Source organism: Hermetia illucens, chromosome 5 (assembly GCF_905115235.1).
Source record: "Hermetia illucens chromosome 5, iHerIll2.2.curated.20191125, whole genome shotgun sequence".
In the NCBI taxonomy this organism is placed as follows: Eukaryota; Metazoa; Arthropoda; class Insecta; order Diptera; family Stratiomyidae; genus Hermetia; species Hermetia illucens.
The window spans coordinates 39116492-39140977 of NC_051853.1; the positions used below are offsets into that span (position 1 = coordinate 39116492).

The 24486-nt window shown below is 41.6% G+C and overlaps 2 protein-coding genes across 3 annotated transcripts in view; both read left to right on the forward strand.

The window, feature by feature from the left end:
* Positions 1-24486, forward strand: part of LOC119657514 (mushroom body large-type Kenyon cell-specific protein 1) — a 315414-nt gene that overhangs the window by 4355 nt on the left and 286573 nt on the right. The gene's annotated exons all lie outside the window — the stretch shown is intronic.
* LOC119657065 lies at positions 22804-24300 on the forward strand. Its single transcript, XM_038063818.1, has one exon. The coding sequence runs from the start codon at positions 22804-22806 to the stop codon at positions 24298-24300; it is 1497 nt and encodes a 498-aa protein (XP_037919746.1).

The window sequence follows — 24486 nt, forward strand, 5'->3', positions numbered from 1 at the left end:
GAGCATACGACAGTGTTAATCGCAACGTGCTGTAGGAAATTACGGTCCAGTTTGCCATCCAAGCAAAACTAATTGGTGTCACAAAAGCGACCATGACGAGCTCGACCTTGGAGGGTGAATTCAAAATAGTCCGATTGATCCATTTTTAGCATGGAATAATCGCATGTTGAGGGAGAAGCTGGCAGGCCAATGTACTTCAATTTGGCTTTGAACATCTAATCAACAAAATCCGTACTTATACCAGAGATAGGCTCCAAGGCAGGATAGGGTCCAAGCAATTGGTGGATGATATCAATATCCTACGGTGCCAGAAAAACCTTCACGAAGTTCGACGATGCAGTGCTGCAGGTAACCTATCAATGAACAAAACACTAAGATCATTAGTCAAAATAACAAATAGATGCCAGCTAGACACAATATTACTATTGGTGAATACAACTTTGAGAGTGTTGATAGCTTCACATATTTATGGAGTAAGCTATTGAAGGATCGTATGCATCCAATAAAAAGGAAAATGTAGCTTGATTATGAATCATGCCACTCGGTCCTCCCCATCATAAAATTGAAATAAAGAGACACAGGAAGACTAAGCTCTGTACCTATAAAACAATTACCAGATCGGTGTTAAGCTGCAGATGCAAAACTTGAAGTCTAGCTTTGGCTTGTCAAAAATTGACAAGTGATGACAGGTGGCGAATCAAGGACGACAGAAAGTTGAGTGATATTTATAGTGACCCTTAAATCGCAAAGGTTCCAATGAACTAGCCAGATTTAACAAATGGGTGATTCAAGAATATCCAAAAGAGTATTGAAAGAGAAAATTGATAGCTTTACAAAGGTGAGGAAGCCAAAAAATTATGGAAGGACTCAGTTAATCAAATAATGAAATGCCCTTTAATTATTCGGTATAAGAAACTGTCGGTCATGTAACCGAGAGGATTGGAGGCAATGACTCCGGAAGCAAAATTTCGAAACGGGCTGTAGCGCTACGAAGGAGAAGGATATACCTTCTTGCCTTTTCAAAAAACGCTGTCCATTGGCAATCCAGGCGGTCTGAAACACAAAAACCAAAATGTTTGGTAGTCAGGACACTTGTAATTATCGTGTCAAACTCCCATTTAAGCCCCGGCTTTAAAAAAATGTGAAAAATAACTATTAAAAATTTTCGAAATTTTTTATAATATTTCTGAGTAAAAACAAACAGACTAATGTTAGAGGTTCACTCCAAAATGGCACGTGTTAGCTGTCATTTCCCGCAAACCGCATTAAATTATCTTTATTTTTACGCTCTGAGGAGTGTTTTCAATCCTTTCTATTTTTTTCTTACCAATTACACTGAAACATTGGCTTCCTGTAGTCATGCCTAACTCTTCCATGATCTTCATGAGACTGAAGTGCCCTTCATTGAACAGACAGACACCAATATTGCAAGCAGTTTTAACTACCACTTTGCCATTGAACAGTGTCTTTGGTGCAATTTGTCAAATCATGCTGTTGAAACTTTCATTTGCATTTTGATTAGAAGCTCCTACAATTCTTTTCAGCAACTCTTCTATTGTTAGGTCCTTATAGATTGGTTCCATTGTAGCTATAACTTTGTAGGGAAGGACATCCTGGTGCTTGTATTCTTCATTTTTTCCTATAGCCTGCTGCCAGCTACACCATGAAGTTTCACCTTGCTTGCAGTAAAAGTACTTTACTAAGATCTTAAGTCTCGAACCCATTGGTTTGCTAACATGGTTAACACATTCTTTTTTTTAACAGGATGCTCTTCTCCATATTGTTTAGCTTCAAAGATTGCTTTATGATTTTTTGTGCCACTATCGTCTGTATAGTCTAGCTAGCGAACATGCTTTACATGCTTTGCAAAACGTGCTACTCACTGAAATATTTATCACTTTTGTAGTCAGCACTCCTATAGTAGCTACAACTCCAAATAAAGAAGAAAATCCTCTCTTCATCCAGGATCCATCAATTGAAATTGCAATGTCTTCTTACTTATAACTGAATGCAGTTTTCTCTTTTTCCCCTGTAGCAGCTTTGTTCATACGATGATCTGAAACTACCCTAGAAGCTTCTCGTATCTGCACTGAACATTTATTTTAAATCCTAGTCCAGGTTCTTGAGAGATCACGAACTGTACTTTTTCAAGACACTTTCCACAACTAACTGTTTCTGAAGGAAAGAAGAACTCCAAAATGGTATACAAAAAGTTCTGTGATGTGGAAGAAACAAATTCGTTGCTTGTACGAAGTTTTCTTGCAGACGTTTAAGTTTGAGCTTAGTTAGTTTCCACCTCGTCGTCCTTGGAATGTTGGTTTCCGTAGAATTTTTTTTGGAGCGTCCAGGGCGTTGGTTGCTTGTTTTAGTTCCTTTCCGATCGATGGAACGAACTTCGGACATTTTTATTACTCACGGAATAATACAAATTTACCAGAACGAAGGTACTTTACAAACGTAAAAAACCTAACCAAACAGTTATCAATAAACAACAAGAGCAGCCTTTTTATAAATAGCACGAACATCTGGTTTAGTTAGTTTTGCTTTATAAAAGCCGTAGAACCCCCACCATGACGGGAAGTTCCCGTCCTTAGCTCCCCTACTCATGGAAGTGCGTGCGCGCCAGCCAACCCGCAGCGAACCAACTGAGAAGCAGAAAGATTAAAGCGGACGGCGCGTGCTTGCAGCAAATGACTGTAGCGGGGGGGAAATTTTTTGAATTCAGCGCTCGGAGTGCCCGTGTTTTGTTCGGGAAGAAAGGAAGATTTTTTTAAGATTCTATACTGTGCTCCCCCTTAAAATTAGGCGTAGAGCTATATGGGATGTCATGCTTCTAGTACCGCTGATACCCAGACATACAGCTCTTTATAGTGAAAATATTTTACAACAAAAGTACTATTGTTTCACCTCTGCATACCACGAAGACCCAGATAAATATCTGGGATGATTCTTTGGTCAGAGGAAGCGTTATTTTCCTCATTTTTAATTTTGAAAGGTAAATACCATTTACTTTCTGCCTTTTTGTAAGTAATATCACTTTCTTTAGTATGAGGATTCAGGGATTCTAAATGCGAATCCACTTGATGTCGAACCGGACCAAATGGGAAGTAATCTACCCCTCGTTTGGGTTTAGCAATCCAAACTTCAAAAATAAAAAGCGAAGACTGTTTCACGGTTTACCATTATAGTTTTATTTGAATTTACTGAAAGCCCATGCCTGAAACACATACTAACTGTCAATCAAATTAATGGCGCGTTGTATATTTCTCCAAAATATTTCCAAGTTTCGATCAACAGTTATCGCAACTTCTTCATCCGCATATGTTTGTGTTGGCAGTTTTTGCTTTTCACATACCAGGTGTGTGCATATTAAACCGTAATTTCTTGTATGAAAAAAAAACCGTTGGTAGGATGATCTTCTTATTCGTTTTGAGAATGAAGGGGGTCCTAAGTCCGCATCAACTTAATGCAGGACCGGACCAATTGACCTGTTAAAATATTTTCTATTTGCAGGCACACATTTTTTCCATCTTTCCTGGCGTTTATGGATAGTACTTTAAAAAAATGCTTGTTCGTTCAGATTAGTTCATCAATTGGCCACTCCCTCGTGATTTCGGAAGTGCTGATTCGTGCTCTTTGCCAAAAATAAATGGGAGACGAAAGAAGCTAAGTCGGCGAATGTGGCGGGTGGAAAACACTTCCCAAAACATCGTGGAAGTCAATCGTTTGTAGTCCGTAACGATCTCCATTTGTCGTTTCACCAGGTCTTTACACCACACGTTTTTAGTCGCACCAAACGAATAGCATTACTTTCTTCTCTATCCTTCGACTTGGTTTCGGTGACGATATTACTGGTTTTTCACGATCGACTCAAGCATTTTTCCACTTTTTACATTCTCGAAGTTTCATTTTTCATTTTTCATCGCCCGTCACGATTCGAGGGGGCAAACTCTTTATATTGTATCACTGAAGCAGAATTTTTGATGTATTCTTTCTGTTCTCAATTTGCCTCTCAGCCAGTTGATGGGGTACCCATTCTACTAATTTGTCGATTTTTCCCATTGCTTGCAGAGATCACGAAGTGGTTGACCGATATCTCACATTTGCTTGCCATTCATTGTCTTCCAAACTTTTTGACGTTCTGTCACATTCGTTATTGTGGATGTCAAAATCGCCACTTACAAAACACCGAAACCAATCTCCAAATTCCGGTCCGGATAGAGTATTACTACAGTACGTTTCACAAAGTATAATTTCCGCCAGCTTTTGGTAATTATTAACGCACAGGTACAGCCATTTATATGTCAACAGCGGTCTTATATGCACAAACTTGGAAGCAATGAGCGGATCAGGATACTCACAAAAGTGGCGATAATACGCCTCCATGGGACATCCTTTCGTTGGTTCTTTGTTAAGTATTGATGAACGTCTACTTCAGCAGCGAAAGTTGAGCGCATCACAAAGCTTTTGGAAAGGCGAATAATCAGACGCGCCTTCCAGAATTGCATTCTCCATATTGCAAACCAAACAATGAAGAGCAGAATCGCAAAATTTTCCATGATGTAGTTAATTGCGATAACGCACTTGCTTATTTTTCACGAATTATTCAGAGTTTCTTGTGTGATGGTGAGGGTTTCGAAAATTTTCTTTTGAAGGGAGGAACATTCTTAGTTTTGCCTTATCTTCAAATAGCAAATGCTCAGAATGCAGCTATCTGTGCGCAATACGAAAAGAGGATTTTCAAAGTTACTTCAGCAATGACAAAACCATTAGAGAGTTGTATAATACATCAAAGGGTTGAAGTTTGACGAGGGTTTAATATTAAAAGATGTATCTTCAAACAGGTTGAATTCCTCAATAAAAGCCAGACATATTTTTAACAGACTACATGTTTTTACTTAAGGATTGAAGTGGTCCTAAGTTCGTATCAACTGTGGGCACCAGACTATTGGACAGAAACCTTGACTACTTCGCTAAGATGTAAGGTGAGGTGAGACATCGTTTTGCAGAATTACCTTAAAACTTCGGTGAAACACTCACTGGTAGCGACATCACAGCAGTCACAAAAACTGGCACCGTACAACGCAATGCTCAATCGCATACTTACAGCTCCTTTAACAGAAGAACGTTTAAACAATGAAAAACGCCACATTGTTGAAACTGCGGAAAAGAACGGGTTCAACGGGAAGACCTTAGAAGGAATAATCGGTAAAAAATGACGAAAATGGAAAGAAATATTCTGACGACATTTTTTACACAAGCTGAACTATCTAAAAATCGTCGAGTTCTTATTATCCATTCTCAAATTAGGTACCAGGTGAAAAACATCCTAAGGAAACGCGACATCGAAATGATATCTACCAGTAAACCATATTAATTGAAGACACGATTAAGAAGCGTCAAGTACCCGAAGGAACACAGCGAGAAAAGCGGAATCTATACGATAACCTGCACAGATTGTGACAAATCATATATAGGGAAAATTGTAGTCTTCTACAAACAACGAGGTTCAACCAACCTATAAGGGAAGCAAATCTGGCGGAATCAAAAAACAGACCAACACATGCTCTCCAATCACAGGCAGCCAGACACATGCACATCATGCAGTAATGGAGGATTATCTAAGAGTAATTAAGGAGGTTAATGGCTTCCGCAAATTGGACACATTAGAGAGTTTCATCATATACAAGATGGGTAGGGGGTTTAGGAAACGTCAACAGTTGGCATTTTGGATTAATTAGGTAGTAAAATTAACTAGCAATAAAGGTCTGGATTTTGGTATTTAAGGACAAGCTTGACCATAAGCAGTTCAGACAAAAAGTCACTGAGGAAGAGGACAACTGAACCTCGGAATACCGGTATATGAGGAATAAGGCATTTAAAAAAAATGACATTTGTCTTTTTTTTCATTACCTCGCTGGTAATTTCTTCAGACCTCATGTAATTATCTGACAAGCGTGAAGCATAATTATTAGTTTCTCCTTTTGTCCTGATATAGTCTTTTTGGGAGATTAACTTGTTCGATTCGAGTAGCTGTTGACGTTTCGGAGTATGGGCTGCATATCCCTGCTTTTTAACTACACATAACAGCATGCAATATGCATCAACCTGACCGATTGGTTAATGCATTTTTTCAATACGATACGAAGCTTGGCTTGGCATTTGACTTTTTTTATAGGAGTTGGATTTTTATATACCTTTCTTAACTCCTTTTATTATCTGCAAAAAGCTTACTGTGGTAGCTAATAAGTTTTTAATTTCTTAATTTCTTGCCTAGTCGAAGCCTTCATCTGTTCCCATGGCTACTTCAATATTTTTTCTGGACAAAAGTTGTTCACTCGTAACTTATAATTACTACAGACGTAAGCTTACATAGATAAAAGAAAAATTATGTTTAAGAAAAATATATATTTCTCCAACTTTTCGCCGAGCTACCTCGATATCATCAGTGAGACTAAAAGAAATTGCATTTATTTATAGATACAAGGTTCACCTGTATCTTGCTTTAATATCGCTAATGGTGGGGGAAATTGGCAAAATTTTGCAGGAATAAAAATTTTTTTTATAACAATTTAATTAAAACACCAACCCCAGTTTTGTCTTTCTGGTTTAAGAAGTATAAAATTTATCCAATACCTGGGCCACAATTACCTCTCGTCGCGTTCTGTTCTTTCCTAAATCTTTCAGGGGCACGGTGAATAATCGGTAGATCATGGCGTCATCGTTCGGTATCGTTCGCTGAGTGTGTATAGACTTATTGTAGATGTCAAAAGAGATCCCTTTTTCTCTCTAATGATCCTTAAATCAAGAAACGGGAGTCCTCTATTGTCCTTATTCCGGACCTCCAGCTCCGCTTTGTCTTCATGGACAATGGTGAAAATGTCATCTACATACCTTGACCAGATCTTTGGGATCAGATTTTTGGAATATTTGGTAGATCATTATCAATCTTGTCCATGAATGCGATACTCAAAAAGGGGGAAAGGGGGTTCCCCATTACCACACCTCTGGTTCCCTTGTAGAACTTTCCTCAGAATGTCAGGTAGCTTTCCGACATGCATATCCCCGCAAGTTTCATGAACATCCCTGCTTCCCTTTTCCACGCCAAAGATGTGGGATTGGGAACTCTTCATATTTTCAATTTCACTTTTCGAAGGATTTCAATTTGTAACCCCCAATTTTTGAGCGAAGTAAGCTGCTTTGACCAAAAGAAAGAATTCCTGTCCATTTTAAGTATCATTCTTTATTCGATATCTACCGCTTCATCGAGTTGAATTAATATAGAAGGGAAATGAAGGAGCAGAAGTTTCTTATCTTGTAGGTAATCAAGGTCCTAACTCCTGTGATATTATTTGCTATCAAAAAGCACAATAGACATCGTTGTTGTTTCCTAAATTTGCTTTGTTTTTTGTTAATTGCGTTGTTTGTTAAGCAAGTGGTAACTGCCCAGCACTTAGAATCACGGAGGGCGAGAGAGCGAGTGGTAGCTTTCAGAGTAGAAACTCTTTTTAATTGTTTGATCACAAATGGCTATGATCAGCGATTCTGTTCTTCAGCAATTGGTTGGCTGCTCCATATTGTTCGTTCGTTTTGTCTCCGCAGATCAGGCATTCGATAGAGCCAAATGGCGAATCCGATCACGACGAGCCGACCCCGCCTGTGAACGGGACAAAGGCTGAAGAAAAACAAGAAGTTTTGTCTCCGCATGGTTTTTACTGGACAATTGGCTATGGCCTTTAATATCATGCATTGTATTTCTTTTCTGGATAGTCATTCTTTTTTAGGTTGTCTTGAAAAGAAAGCTTTATCCTTATCCAAATCGGTTCACTGTCTTTTTGTCACACACACTTTTATCATAAACGGCTGTACCGATCGGCACAGAATTGGGGGGGGGGGACAATGAACCCACACACATGTGGTGGTATACATCACTGCACGTCGAACTTAAGGGGGTTATGCCTTGCGACGGCTTTAAGGAATCGATTTTTGTTGTTTTCCATAAATCTAATCTAGAGCATGCATGGGATATACTGGCAGAGTAAGTTCCCGAAATTCGAAGTATTTGGAAAGTTATAGCAGTGGGAAAGTAAGGTGTTTTAACGCGGAGTTGAGCGCTCGACAAAGCCCGGATCAGCCGTTCCGAGCGGCGCTTTCAAATGCATGTTTATGAAAACTGGATTTTTTTAACTAGTCCCCATCATTTATCGAAAACGGTCCAATGAATTTAAATGAAATTTTAATGGAAGATTTAGCAAATATGTGGCTACCGTGAAAACTAACATTTTTAAAAATGCTCTCTGTTCGCATAAAAAAAGAGTAAAAGAAAATCATGCGATTTTGAGTTATAATTTTTAAAAGTGTGCAATAAATGGAATTTTCAATATTTTCAAAAAAATTTACTTCGCACCATAGCCATTCCCTTATAGATTAAAATGAAATTTGATTTTTTGATTTCAGATAAACCAATCTGCCAGAATCGTGGGCACGGTTTGTCAGGTCGATCGATTGAAAAGAATTTTAATTGTGCTACACGCCGGTTGAAGAAATATGGTTTTGAGAAAAACGTGTTTAAAGTTTTTGTTTTGTATACACGTCAACATGGCGTGTGCTCTTTTATTTGCTACAGTTTGGTAAATATTTCGAATTTCGGTCGAGAGCTTCTGCAATATACTCCCAACATATTTTGCTTTCAAAATATATATAAAAGAGAAAGCAATTTCTGAAATCCGGCAGATAGGAAAACCCCCTTATCAGGGGGAAATGAGGGGTATATATTTTTTTCACCGAATATAGCCAAGTGCGGTAGCAAATGAGAAGTTTCCATTAGTACTTTTCAAGAGTTTTTACATTCGTCACAAAGGAGAGGAGCGCGGGGGTTCGAAAGGGATCTATTACTTCAAAGACCCGTTTTAATAAATGAATAATAATAATCGTTGGCGCAATAATCCATATTGTATCAGGGCCTCGAAAGATGTTAGAGCACTTCATTCAGGACCATGAAATCTTACTTTCATACAATGTAAAGGCATCCCAATGAAGGAAGCTCTACAAAAATTAGAAGGATGGATCGAACAACGTGATAGCACTTCGGATGAAAAAAGAAAAGCCAAACTATAGGCAAAACTAGCGGCGACTTAAATGGCAGACGTGGAAAGGAAATTGAAGGAACATATAACTTATAAGCTATCTAGATGATGTTTTCCCTATTGTGAAAGAGGGGGATAAACAAGATACTTGATCAAGTTAAAAAGTGGAACCACCATATTGAATTTACGATGGAAGAGGAATGAAGCGATCCCATCGTAATCCTCTCTCTCGACGACAAAATAACAAAGAAAAATAATAGCATCGAATTTGGTATACACAGGAAACTGATGAGTATACAACGCACGTCAAGGCATCGTACAACCACACAAAAAGAGGCCGCTCACCGATCTACGGTTCATAGACTTTAGTCAATACTTCTTAGCATCATATATTGTCGATTTCGGTCAACCTCAATCTATAGCCTAATAAGGAAGATACAGGAAGCGGAGGAATGGAACTGCTTGACAACTCTGCTCCAACAAGAGTAGATACAGAAGGACACAGGGTTGAGTGGATAAAGACGGATGAAGATGGATGAAGATGTTGTCTTTGTCAAAGAAGGTTACGAGGCGGTAAAATTTAAAAGAAATCACAAACTCAAAGGACTATTAGTTAATAAAGAAACCCTAAGAAGCAAGAGGAAAAAAGCCGCAACTATAGTATGTCTTGCAAGATTTGCCCACTATTGCAAACCAAACGCCTAGTCACCACTTGGGTCAAGAAGCAGTTAAAGGAAGTTGATCTAGTAAAATAGGGCGAAAAACTGGACATGAATTCTGCAATCGTCCGGCACATTGTGGAACATGATTTCCAAGTGGAGAAAATGACGTCATTCAGAAAGGTCAAACACAACAAATTGGATGAGAGTTTCTTCATCGGAAGAGAGCATCAAGAGCACTATTTGAGTACGGCTTTAGTTAATGCAAACGAGCGGCGATGACCTGCACAGAACTAAGTGATTTAAATATCTCGGGCCAATGCTATTAGCCATTGGAGAATTGCGTTATGAAATCGCTTTACGCATGAACGCAACCTGGATGCCACGGAGTTCCACAACTGGTATTCTTTTTGATCGAAGTATCAACGAACGCCTCGAATCTGAAATTTATCGCAATTTACGTCCTGCCGCTTTCTATGGTTCTGAGTGCTGACCAACTACAAAAAACAATGAACGATGTCTTGCGATAATGGATACGAAGGTGTTGTGTGGGAGTAGTCGCGTGACACGTTTCGATCACATTCGAAGCGGATGGAATTGCGAGGCAGGTGTCTTCGATGGTGTGGTCACGTAATTTGCGCTAACGAAAATTCACTTGCTAAGAGTGGTCTAAAAATTGAAGTCGATGGTAACCGACAAAAAGGCCGGCCGAAACAATGCTTCATACGTTGGATGGTGATTGCATTTGCTGACAGCATTAACTCGAGATGTTTAAATTGCCCAGTGCTTTCAGCTTCAGTAACCTGCCCAGAACTGAGCCAATTAAATATCGCAGGTCAATGCTATCAGCCAATGGAGAACTGCGGTAGGAAATTGCTTCACGCATTAATGCGACCCGGATGAAGCGGTATTCCACAAACGGTGTTCTTCAGTCAACAGAGATCCTGGAAAATCACCTGAAGAACGTTACGATAAATACGGCCACAAACATAATTGGCCCCAGCCGCAAAAAGAGTCGGAACAGCTGGTTTGACGATGAATATAAGCTGGCAACAGAACGGAAGAATGCTGCATACCGAGTAATGTTGCATTCTCAAAGAACACGCGCACGCGCGGAGTCTTATCTCGAACTCCGGCGAGAAAAAAAGCGACTTCACAATCGGGAAAAGGCAGCTTGGGAGAACCAACAGGTCTATGAACTCGAAAAGTACAGGGAGCAACCGCACCAGGCGCGGAAGTTTTATCAAAAGTCAGCAGGATGAAGCCTTATACACCTCGATGCTCATCCTGCCGAGACAAAGAGGGAAATATAATTTCCGACAGAATGGGCATATTGGAACAATGGGTTGAGTACTTTGATGATTTGAACAGCTAGAACATCGACGAGTTGGAGGTCCCGCCAACTAAAGACGACGGACAAATACTGCCACCACCAAGTATAGAAGAAACAGTCCGTGCAATTCATCGGCTCAAAAATCATAAGTCGCCAGGAGCCGATGGAATTACAGCCGAATTGTTTAAATATGGAGACGACCAATTACACCAAGCTGTTCATCAACTTGTGCTCAAGGTATGGGACAGCGAATCAATGCTTGACGACTGGCAATGAGGCATTATCTGCCTCATACATAAAAAGGGAGATATCACACAGTGCAGCAATTATAGAGTTATCACGTTGCTGAGTACCATCTATAAGATATTCTCAGCTATCTTGCTAGGCCAGATAGCCCCATACGCCCAGAACACCAATAGTCCATAATAAAAGGGACTTGATTCCCGGAAAATTAGCAACAGATCAGATTTTCTCTCTGCGGCAAGCGATGGAGAAACTGTTGGCATATAGACATCAGTTGCACCATCTTTTCGTCCACTTCAAAGCCGCCTCTGATAGAATAGCCAGGGTAAAACTGTATACGGCCATGAGGGAATTCTGTATCGCCACGAAATTGATAAGACTGAGTAGGCTGACCCTAACCAATGTGCGAGGCCAGATAAAAGCAGCAGAGGTACGATCCTCTTCAAGTCCACCCAACTACTGGCCTATGCTGACGATATCGACATCATGGGAAGAACCACCCGAGACATACAAAGTGCCTTCATCCAGATCGAGCAGGTGGCGTGAGTTCTTGGGCTGCACACCAATGAAGGCAAGACAAAGTATATGGTGGCAACGTCAACCCCAAAAGCCAACCAACCAACAACATCAAACCGCACTGGTCAAACAGGAAGAATAAAGATAGGAGACTACAACTTTGAGACCGTCGATAATTTCTCCTATTTAGGGTCGAAGATCACAACTGATAACAGCTACGATGATGAAATCCACGCACGGTTGTTGGCAACTAACAGAGCCTGTTTTAGCTTACAAAAACTGTTCCGCTCAAAACGTCTCACCATGGGGTCAAAGCTTTTACTGAACAAGACAATTATCTTGCCAGTCCTCATGTATTCCTCGCAAACTTGGGTTCTTAGCAAAAAAAATTGCGAACTCTTGGCCGCGTTCGAGAGAAGAATCCTCCGAAGAATTTTTGGCCCCCTACATGAGGTTGGACGATTCCGTAGCCTACATGACGAAATCTATGAGCGATACCATGACCGTGAGGTTGTGAATAAAATCCGGCTCAATAGGTTACGGTGGGCGGGTCACTTAATCCGTATGGATGAGGGTGATCCCACCCGGAAAGGCTATAAGGGTAATATCTATGGTAGAAAAAGAAGACGAGGTAGACCCTGCCTAAGATGGAGCGATGACGAAGGCTAGGACACCAGACAGCTTTTAGGGATATCGAATTGGTGGACCTCGGCGCAAAACCGGGATATCTGGAGTTCCTTATTAAGGCAGGCCTAAACCGAATACCGGTTGTTGTGCCGTTGATGATGATGATGAAGATCCAATAAAATAGGCCATTTTGCTTTGCTGAAGTCACTGCCACCGTTGCGATCCGAGAGGCTGCATTCCTGGTTTCGAAACTCTAACAATTTTTTGGGAAGCGGGTATTAGACACTATTAGTCCCTAATCCAATAGGTTTGAAATTCAGTCAGTTTGCTTGTCCCAATCTCGGTTCAGGGTCAACAACATTACCTCGTCAAGGCTAGGGTAGGATGAAGAGAGGGTAAAGCGCTTCAGCTCCGTAGATTCGCATTTGAGTTGTACATCATCTTCAAAGATGGTGCGACACTACATGCAGATTCATTCGTAGATATTTTAATCGAAATGATTCATTGTCAGCACAATGATGAAAGTATTGAACAATAAATCAGTAAATTCTCTATTAACTCATGCATAGTGCGCAAACTGCATTCGTACAAAGACCATTACCGCCAAATAAGGTCATATTTTTACGCAGTTCTATTGAGTAAATTGACTGGTCGTCAAGTTTGAAGGAAGTGGCGGGAAAAATCAATCGTCTCTCGAATTGCAATAAGCTACTCGTTTTGGCATAGTGCTGACTCATTTTGAATTGAAATTGAAGGTCAATCAAATTGAAGTGGAATTCAATTCGCAACCGACGGCAAAAATGGGCTCGAGACTGAAATCTATTAGTGGAAAATCTACTTCCAAATGTGTGGAAGCGTTCCGAGGCATGGCATTATCGTACAAATTAGATTAAGTAGGTGGGGGGACTCCAGAATTTAGTGAAATATGGAGCAGCGGGAGGGTGCCAGCGGCACTAGGACGGCCCAGATCTCATTGCGCACACAAAAACCTTCAGTCCAGAAATCTAATCTAATGTCGATAGTGTGGCGTTCTAAATTACCAAGGCACCGGATATGTCCCGCTCTTCGCCACCCCATTGTGGAAATCAATTTTACGGTCTAATATCTGAAAAAATGATATTTTCAAAAAAAATTCACCTTGACGGTCGCTTGTGCGACTAACTCAATAGAGGCGACCATTAGTTACCACCACACAAAAAGCTGGATGGAAAAAAGTGAATCAAGTTTACCTTCAAGCCTTGTCGAAGCTTTTCTTCATGTTGTTTTTCGCGTTTCACTGCATTTGGCCATGACGGAAAATGCAACGTGAAACGCCAAACGGCCGCGGCCCGCACGCACACAGCCACACTCCGCTTACATCGCGTCATGCCGCGAATGCACTCAAAGTGCATCGATATCGACGCCAAAATGCCAAACGAGCGGACGACCAATGGAAATTTGTCGCCGAAAAAAGCATCGCACAAAGGACGGCGGAGGCGAAGCAGTAGCGTCAGAAAAACATGAAAATTGCGGAAAAATGTGGATTGCGAAAAAAAATAAATTTGTGCAAGTGTCTATCGGTGCAGCGGCGGGTTTGGGGCGGTGTGAATTTCACTTTTCCTATTCCGAGTCAGCAATTTTCAAGCATTGAATTTTTTTTTGCGTGAATTTGCTGCTTATTTTCCTGTGCATGGCTGGTGATGATGTCGCCAGCTTCCGGAATGGGACTTGTCGCCTCCAGAATTGGTTTCCCGAATCATTTGTGCTTGTTACACGGAAACGTATTTTCCGCTTTTATTGTGTTATCCGAAAATTGTATTTGGCTGGTGTTGTCGCTTGATACGTTGCATGTCCGTTCGCTTTCTGGACGGCAATCGGCAACGAGGAAATTCATACCCCGAATAAGGACACATCGCATTTCCGCTTAGGAAGTTATCAACGAGCCTTGTTGATTCATAGCGGAAAATTCATAGTGAATTCTCAGTCAAAGGATACTTTACATGCGTATGGAAAAGTATAGAGAAAATTGCAAGCATCCAGTTTTAATTGGTGAAATCAAATTGGTGCAAATGATATCCTTGCACAAAGGACTTTCTGCATTCTTCTTCTGTTTGCATAATAGATGCTCAAATTGCAATTCAGTGAACTCACCTGGTGCTTCCTTTGAGGAGCATTTTTTTATTTCGGTTGGAACAGGTTAGGACGATTAAAATTACCAGCATAAAGGCGAGCTCGTCCAAATATTATGGGTTGATGAAAAGTGCGGAAGGTTGGCTAAGTGGGTCAGTTCTGCTTCCGTTAGCAGCGGCTTGTGCTGAGATTATTCCATGGCACTTCCTACTCGCCATAAATTGCAACAATAAACTAAGCCTATCGATCCATGCATTGTTTATTAGTCACCCTTGGACTATGTCAACTGGCAACACTTCGAACAACTACTCATCCACTCTTTTTGCCCGCTCCGCCTCCATTAGAAATAGTCAAATTGTTCGCCCACTTACAACTATCAAGAGGTAAACTTATCAGTTTACACCATGCGAAAAATAAAAACAAAAAAAAAATTGCGCAAAAAGTGGAAAAAAGAAAATCGCAGAAGTAGTGGTGCTCGTGCATATTCTTAAACTGAAGAGGCTTTCACAAAGCCCAAAAATGCATACCCGCACACACATGCACACACGAATATGGTCGCACACTTGTCAAATGCATGCATGGAAGTGCACTTTTCGGTGCATCAAATAATTTTTTCGGGACATTGCAAAATGTATATTGTAGGGGGCGGAACGGGATGTTCCGGCACGGGGAGAACTACACGACAAGGGGAGGCGTTTCAACTTATGAAGAAAATGCATCACTTGACAATGAGATGGATGGTGGGTGCAGCACGCGCGGCGGACTAGGGGTGCACTTTAGAAAAAAAAACTCTGATTGTATGTTGCTGCCTCGTGCTTTGATTAATTTCGAAAAAAATCTTTCGTGTTTTTTTTTATGTTTTTGCGTTGAACTGAATTGCCTGTCGGCGGTGCAGTGGGGTTCAGCGTTGCGTATATGCACGAAAATGCATCGTAATCGCATGGGTCGTTCTGAATGCGGTTGTATTTTCCGAGTAGCAATATTGAACGCGATGCGATATGGGGACATGACTTTTCTTCGTAAGTTTCCTAAGAGCTACTGAAATACTCCGGACCGTATTTAACTAAAAATGGGTATCTTTAGTAAACTTGCCTCGAGTGACATTTAATTATCTTTCTTGATCGCAAATTAATATTTAAGGGTTGTTTTTGCTAAACGCAGCGGAGAGGGTGCAGATTCTTCATTGAAGAAAACCTTACCAAGGTGTCTTCGTCTGAGATCTGAGGAGACCGGGCAGCTGCATAAAAAATAAAAAGTGCAGGGCCGTCTCCTTCTCCTCCTGCACATAGTCGAAACCACCACCCCAATCTTTTCCATATGGTAGTTTAAGGAGCAGTTCCCTGTTTAAAGCCTTACTAGGGTTTTCATGTCCCACTTCTTAAGGGACAACCAAAATCCCGCTATAGTGACTCCAGTTTCTTTCACAAGGATTTTCGCCTGCCGCAAGAATTCAAATTTCTCCACTCAGCTACGTGAAGCCTTGAAATTTCATCCTTAAGAGTAGGCTTGACAGTGGATGGCCGGGTTCCAAAAGATGTTTCTGGCCCCAGCATTATGGATCCAGACCCTCGACGAGCCAGCCTGTCCGCCTCCTCATTACCAGCGATGTCGGCCAAGTTTCCGCAGCACGTGATGGCAACTGTACACCAACTGGCTTGATATCTTGTTACTGTTTAGTGCTGATAATGCTGCCTGACTATCGGAACAGAATCGGATGGTGCGACTCCTCCATTTTTGTCGCAGACATTCTTCTGCTGCCAAAGAAATGGCATATATCACCGCCTGGAATATGGTCGTTATTTTTCCGAGGGGTCGGGCTAGTTTCATAATCGGATTCCCGGAGAACACCCCTGCGTCCGATCCGCCTTCCATGACTGACCCGTCGGTGAGCACTATTAAGTCTATGATCTGAAGGGCTCATGACCATTTATCGACAATTCTTCTCTTGTGGTAATTACAACAGTGTGTATAATAATAATAATAATCGTTGGCGCAACAATCCATATTGGATCAGGGCCTTGAAGTGTGTTAGAGTACTTCATTCAAGACCGTAACGGTCACTACAGGATTACAGTACCCTATAGGAGGCAATGTGGTCAGCACTGCGCTCGCCCAAGATTATTACCCTGATTTGACTCAGGTACTCATTCATAGCTGAGTCGACTGGTATCCGACCTCAAATTATGATACAAATCTCACTGCCATCAGGGAGATTTGAACCGCGACCTTCCGTATAACAACCTTGCGCTCTAACCACTTAGCTATCCGGACATGACACTGTGTGTGTTTTCAAGAACCAATCTGGAAATTTTCAGATAGACGCATGACCGTATGATTGACCGCCTTTCCACGCTCCAATGGTATCGAATCTATATGCGTCGTTGGTTGCTTTTCGTTTCACTTTCAAGTGAATGGGGGGTAGATTTAGGATAGCTTCAAGTGCCGCAGTCGGTGTAGTAGTCATTGCTCCAGTAATACATAGGCAACCGAGCCTCTGAATCTGCGTTAGCAGCTTCCTGCTGTTAGCAAAGTTCAGTCTCGGCCACCAGACGACGCATTCATATATCGAAGTGGGTTTTATTATGGATGTGTACATCCAATGTATCCATTTTGGCGAAAGTCCCCAGGTCTTACCTATCGCATTCCTACAACACCAGAGTGGGATTTCTGATATTGTTCGTGGATATGGTGCTTCCACGTTAACTTCAAGTCGAAATGTACTCCTAAATACTTGACTGTTTGTGCCACCTGGATTTTCACCCCTGCTAAGGTGGGTAGTGACGTCGTTGAATCCATTGCGGAGGCACCAATTGTGGATTTCATGCAGAGTTGCATACTGCGTCCGCAAACTTACCAGTAATTATTGCGGCTAGATCGTCAACAAATGCTTCGGACATCGCCTTTTCATTTTTTGCAGTGAGTTCATGGAGTGCTGTCTCCGTCCATTTGCCTTTCTGGTAGGTATGTTGCCTACATTGAAGTGACCACTTAGGAATGTGTGTATCCATATGAACCGATCTACTAGTCATTCTAGCCTTTCTAGTAGAAACGATGCTAGACTGATCGGTCGGAACCTGACTACGTCCGTGCAGGTTTCCCGGGTTTGGGAGCTTTATTATCCTTTTCTTTGGTAAATCCCCACTAGTTTATCCTTAATTACCGCTGATATGGTGGAGGCACTCAACACTTGCTTATGCCTTTTTTATGCAGGGGAAGAATATCACCTCTACGTCGAGGAACTTCATGGTAACTTCTCTGTAGATTGCTCTCCAAGGGTTTAGTTCTGTTTCCTTCCAATGTCTTTGAAACCATTCTTGCTTACTGGTGTTTATGGCCCTTTAAATCTACTTCGTAGGCGTGCGCATGCTTAATCTTTCCTCCTTCTAGATTGTAGACAAACTCTTCTTGCTGCCCGTAATTTCGCGATTTCTTCATTCATGGTATGATTGACTATTTGAATGATCTCCGCCTTGGCAAGGTATCATTATGTATCACATTATTTGTGCTACCTTTTCTGAAGGCAAACCATCGTGATCATGGCCCCCAAACAGGTTCTTGACTGCCTGTTACGCAATTGACACGGGACTGGTGAATAAGTTGATATTATGCATTATCATGCACGCAGTGAATGATGCCTGCCAAAAGTCAAGGCGGATATGACTGGTGAAGTGCCAAACGAGAGGGTAAGCTAGTTCTGTGAATTAAACAGACAGAAGGTAAGATTTTTGGGTTTCAGTGTCCTCAGCGAGAAATCAACCAAAATCAAACCCCAAGATAGAGGGGAAACCGGAAAAACAATAGCCACCCTTCTTTCCCGTTGAATTAGATCCAAAGGCAACAAATAAGGGTATATTCTGTGAGGCGGTCAATGGCCTACTGGGAGATACGGCTCCAGTTTCTAGCCTAGAGCTTTCCAGAAATTCGAAAACTTGAGAAATGACTGAAGAGGCTATCAAGTGTAAATGTCCTGAGGAAATCAATGCCTGGATAGGTATCACCCCTGTAAATTCCAGAGAGCAAAAACTCGTCGTGATGGAAGATCGTTATTTGGATGTTACAACTTGTCGGAGATCTGACAAGAGGGCAGCAAAGATGCAAGGACTTGCAACGAAAAGTAGGGATCATGGTATGCCTGTTGGGAACGTTGGATATACTGCGTGGTTCGGACGGTGTCCGGTCATCATGGCGGATTTTGAAAGGGCAAGCCCGCGGCTAACTTGATCCGCATCAACATACAACAATGAAACCGTTCATGAGCTGTTAGTAGAATTGACTATGGAGGTAAAGTGCGAAAATAAACACCCAGCTTTATGGCATCTGCATTCATTTATCAGGTACCGCCACCATCTAACTTCGGGACGGCCAGGTTCTTGCCCAAGGCCGGGAGATTGTCTTGTATGGATTTGCTATCTAGCGCTAACTCATTTCACCGTCCATCTAACGTCGAAAGAGACGATACCAGACAAAGCAGGCTTACTCTCGCGACGGGTAGAAGATCTCTCCTCCTTATGAAGGTGAATATCGGTACATACGTCGAAGGTTTCTCTTCAACGGGTGGTGACTTTGTCGTAAATTACCATTTCGCTGATAACGACAACCTATGGGGCTACCATGTTCAGCATGACGTCCAGGCATGACAAAGCTCCTATGTTTTGGAGGAGGCGAACTGCAGCAGAAATTTCGTAACCTCCGCGGTTTCATAACGTTTGAATTCCCGGAGAGAGGCATGAATCATAATGACTACACTACTGGAAAATCGGTAAAATGGTGGAGACCCAGTTATAAGCTGCAAAACTGGTGCGTTACGGAAACTTTTGTTAATTAATGCCGAACCAAAACCGATGGACCATATTGTGCACATATTATCCTCTAGACATCCGATAAAGTTCACGACAACAGCGCAGAAAGCGTCACTAAAACAGATTGGTTTTAGATCAGATGGATGTTGTTTATCGAGCTAAGGCACACAACCGCCGATCTCAACGAGTAGTTGCATAAGACGGAGGGAGGGGCGAGACATTTTCTGAGTGACAGCTCTTTATTCTATGAAACACTAGAGAACCATAGAAGGATGGCAATTACGTCGAGGTAGCACAGGAAACCATCCTAGAGCCGCACCTCAGAAACGTATTTTTGCCTGCTTAGACTCAAGATGCCAGAAAGGTTGTTCCTGGTCTATTATGATGATGTTGTGGCCCTTGTTAATGGACGGACTGTTCAGCAAGCGCAAAGCTTACTTGGAATATTAACGTGACAGGTAAGCAAATGAATAACTGATGGATGCAATTTTGTACCAAAAACTGAAGTAGTCGCCCTTACTAAAAGGAGAATGCTGACCCACATCGATTGGTGAGTCTATAATGGAATCGAAACTAACAGTTGAATACTTTATATTGACGCTGTGCTCAAAGATAACCTTTTCGGTGCAAATCAAAGCAGTAGTACATAAAGCTGCAACTAGAGTTTCAGCATTCATCATCATCAACGGCGCAACAACCGGTATCGGGACTAGGCCTGCCTTAATAAGGAACTCCAGACATCCCGGTTTACGCCGTTCCGGCTCCTTTTGCGACTGGGGCTAATTATGTTTATGGCCGTATCAATGATTACGTTCTTCAGGTGGTTGTGAAGATCATTTGTTGATGCTTCATCTCCAGGACCTCTGTTGTCTGCGGTTATTGCGACATCCATTTCTCTTTTCTCTTCTCTTATAGGTGTTGCGAGGGCTGTGTTGTGGATGGCTTCAGTGTTAACTCTCACCTGATTGTCAGAGGGGATTCTAGGTGGTATTGTTATTCGAGCTCGGAGCCCCATGCCAACGAGATAGCGATCCGAGTCTATATTGCCCCCCTATATGTTCTGACATTCATCAAAGCTGAGAGGTGGCGGTGCTCGATCAACACGTGGTTAATTTGGTTGAAAGTGGTTCCGTCTGGAGAGGCCCACGTTTGTTTATGGACCGCTTTCCGCGCAAACCAGGTACTTCCAACAACCATTTCGTGTGACACTGTCAGTTAAATAATCCGCAGTCCGTTTTCATTTGTATTTGAATGTAAGCTATTGGAGTCAACGTATCGCCTGAATATGGGCTCCTTCCCTACTTGGCTGTTAAAATCCCGGTGTATGATTTTGATATCATATCTGGGAGAGGCTTCGAGGGTTCGTTCTACTGCCTCTTAGAAGGTATCCTTCTCCGACTCTGCATTCTCCTCTGTAGGAGCGTGATCTTTAACGAGGGTTATAGGCCTCATAAGCGCAGAGTGTACAGCCGTTCACTTATGTTTTCAAAGCCGATAACAGTAGGTTTCATTTTTTGGCTGACTAAGAAACCTACTCTGAGCACATGGATTATTAGATGGCCACTGTATGTATGGTGTAGTGACTCTTCTCCAGGAAACCGGTCCTTGTCCAACGTGTCTAGCAGCTCCTTCTCTGTAGAGGGAGCGTACGTTCCATGAGAAAATGCGCAAATCGTTATTCCGTTTTCGTTGCCGGGTTCATGGTTGTAACATGCATCCATTCCGAGGCTGCTTTTGTGGCTTCGTAACAAGTAGTTTTCCGTGTAGGGTTGTGAGTCCTACTCAACGCCCACCCATTTTTAGGCGCGGGAGACTCGCCTTCATCCTTCTTCATCTGCAGCTTTTCGTTAAAAAGGAGCTCCAAGTGGTCACCACGTGGACGTGGAGATAAAGTTTAGTAGTAGAGCTGTTGGTGTTGGTTCAACAGACGTGACGTGTGAATTCGTGTACGTGGGACGCGGCTGCTCATGGGGAACGACCTCTGTTGCTAAAATCAGTCAAGCTGCAGATGAACTGTTTATCTCTTCGGTAGATTAATGGTGGAGGCTTTTATTTTTACCCATACAAGATTGGTAAAGCACGATCCTCTGACTGACGAGTCTGCGTATTACGTTTAGGTTCTTTTTGTTACGAGCAAGATAGAGTTGGACCGATGGAGGGACCTGGAAGTGGAGGGTTCCTTAAACGGACAATTAGAACCCTCTTCTCCTCGCTCGTTGGTGAAAAGAACTCCCAGATTTAAAGGTTTTCTAAGGCGGGACAGTAAAAGGGCTAGTCCGAAGCTGCTGTGTCAAATGGCGCCAGGCTATTTATCTGGTGACGGGGACGTGTTTAGTTATTAGTTCGACTTCGTAGCGTTGCGGAAGTCTTACACTGTCCATAAACTTATTCACCTAGCATACCGAAAAAGAATTCCCACTGAAGCAAGGCGTACCGCATTGTCTCTTACTAAAAATATTAACTTTATAAGCTTTTCGGGCAGGGTCTTCCTCATTCAATGGGAGTAGGTGACGTTCCCACCGCGGCCAGATCAAGAGAGTTTTATCCTTGATCTGCTTGGCTGGTGCTCATTAGTGAAGTGCGATTTTCCTTATTGTTTTGCTTATTTTTGTGCAGATATTCCTGATCCTACCTTGATCGCAGCATCATGAGCCTCGATAAATGTAATTTTCGAAACTGTGATAATGCTGCTGACCTGGACTTTCTTAAATAATCAAAAATAAGAACCAAAAATCTTCATTTATCCTATTTTTCAAGTATTTCAATCTAGCTTGCAGAATTGCCTCACGATGGGGATGAATTCATTATTTTAAAATGTTGACGAAAGTATGCTATTAGAATCAGGATTTGCATAATTAAATCCCTTCGAATGGCTTCGAAACCCCTAATTTTCAAGGGAAATTGAATCTTTATGAAATCTACCAACAAAAAGTTTCTAAAAGGTAACTGGAGTGGGTCAATGGTGCCATACTTCCTGACTTCCAGGATACACATTAGCCCTGGCAAATAATTATTTATATATTACCTACCAATTGAAATGCAAACACTGTAAACCATTAATCATCTTCTATTAGAAAAAATGTTTACAGACAGGAAAATAGCTCAGGGACTTTATTTTCTATATAAAAATCTATAAGTTCGGTGACAGGAAAGTGTGCATGGACGTGATTTTATTAGTTTCAATCAGACTTTCATAGGCAGTGGGCGGAATGATAGCACCTAATCTAATTTTACCTCTTTTACTCAACAACTTCACCAATTTGCAATCAATCCTTAATATTTCCAATAGTTTCCGTGATGTCGCGCTTTTTTTACCGATGGAGACGAAGTGCCAACAAATGGCGGAATATCTCCTTTTTGGAATACAACAACGACCACATACTTCAGTAGTGATTTTTACCAAAAACTCGCCAGTGGACCTGAGGAAAAACATGTCACCACCATTTCTAATTAATGCGCTTCTCACAGGGAACATCTCGAAAACTTTGGAAATCATGGAGAACTCAATGGACAGATTCAATGATATAAAGATACTTTTTATTTTTGTTGAAGAGCCCGCGGATCAGAGCGCAGCGCTTGACGATTTATTCACTTGGTGTTGGAAGACAGGAGCCTTAAGCGTTGTAGCCTCATTTTTCACGTCACCTGATCCAGTTTACAGCTTTGATCCTTTTCCCATAGTAACAATAACTATCTTCCCAGTCAACCAAACATGGGATCAGTTATTCATCGAGAAGGCGAAAAACTTGCAAGGGACGATCTTGAGAAGAGTCTTAGTGAGTGACTTCCCACGCTCTTTTCCATACACAAATGATGAAGGGGAAGTGCAACACGGCGGCTATACTGCGGACATAATTAGCGAATTTATCCATCAAGTAAATGCAACAATGGTAGATGTCCGCAAGGAAAATGGAGAACTTTTTGATATGTTCGAAGCCGAGATTTGCATATCAGAAGGCAAGGGTGATCTTCCTACGCTTGTTCGAAGCACTACTCGCAGAAACAATATGTTGAACTCTCGTTCAATCGCCACCCAACAGTATGAACTCATCGTACCCTTCAGCAGGTTCCTGCCAGCATCATCTTACATAATTCTTCCGTTTCAGTGGAATGTTTGGGTATTGGCTCTAATGATGGTCGTATTCATAGCTTCAGCTGATTACCTCCATGTACGGATTCTGGAAAGCTCTGGTGATTTCGGGAAAGCGCTCTGCCACGCTCTTCTAGGAATTTGCTCCCAATCAATTCCTTCGCAATGCAGGAGCTCTTGGCGATTCCGATATATACGTTTCCAGTTAATTGTTATCGGATTCATTTTAACGAACTTGTATCTGGCACACCTGTCTAGCTTCATGACCACTCGAGTAAGTGAACCACAGATGAAAACTATTAAGGACATCAAGGATCGAGGCCAGAAACTACTGATGATTGATTTCCATTTTTTATACTTCGACAAGCGTAACTTGATTACAGAACCACTGCGTGAGGTTATAACGACTGTTGACCAAGATACATTTGCGGAAGTAATCTTTGCAATGAATGGAACTTATGGTTTATGTTTGCCACCCACCGACAAGAGGCTCATACTCCTTTATCAGAGTAACATGAAACGTCCTGTATTCTACCGACCTGGTCTGAAACTAGCCGTGCCGTATGTAGGATCTTTGATGAGAAAGAATGCATCTTTTATAGGAAGATTTAACAGGTACGTGTCAAATCTATGGGCATCCGGTCTTATAGACTATTGGAGGAAAGTGAATGACTATGAAATTATCAGAAGGTACTTTAAGAAACACGAAGAACCCTTGGATGGTTTCGAAGAGCTCGGTTGGAAGCATATTGAGTACAGCATGACTTTTCTTATCATTGGTCTCTCAGCATCGATTATTTGTTTCGTAATTGAAATGTTTGTGAAATCGCGAAATTAACAAAGATTTTCTCATGATATAAAAGAAGCTAACAATAAAAAATGTTGATTATAAACTCGTTTCTCCGCAGATTATTCTAGAACTACTACGAAAGGATTTACTTTTCAGCTTTCCTTTTCCAGATGAGCACAGTATGTAAAATGAACTTACGCCATACATTTAAATCCAAAATTAAAAAAAAAACCA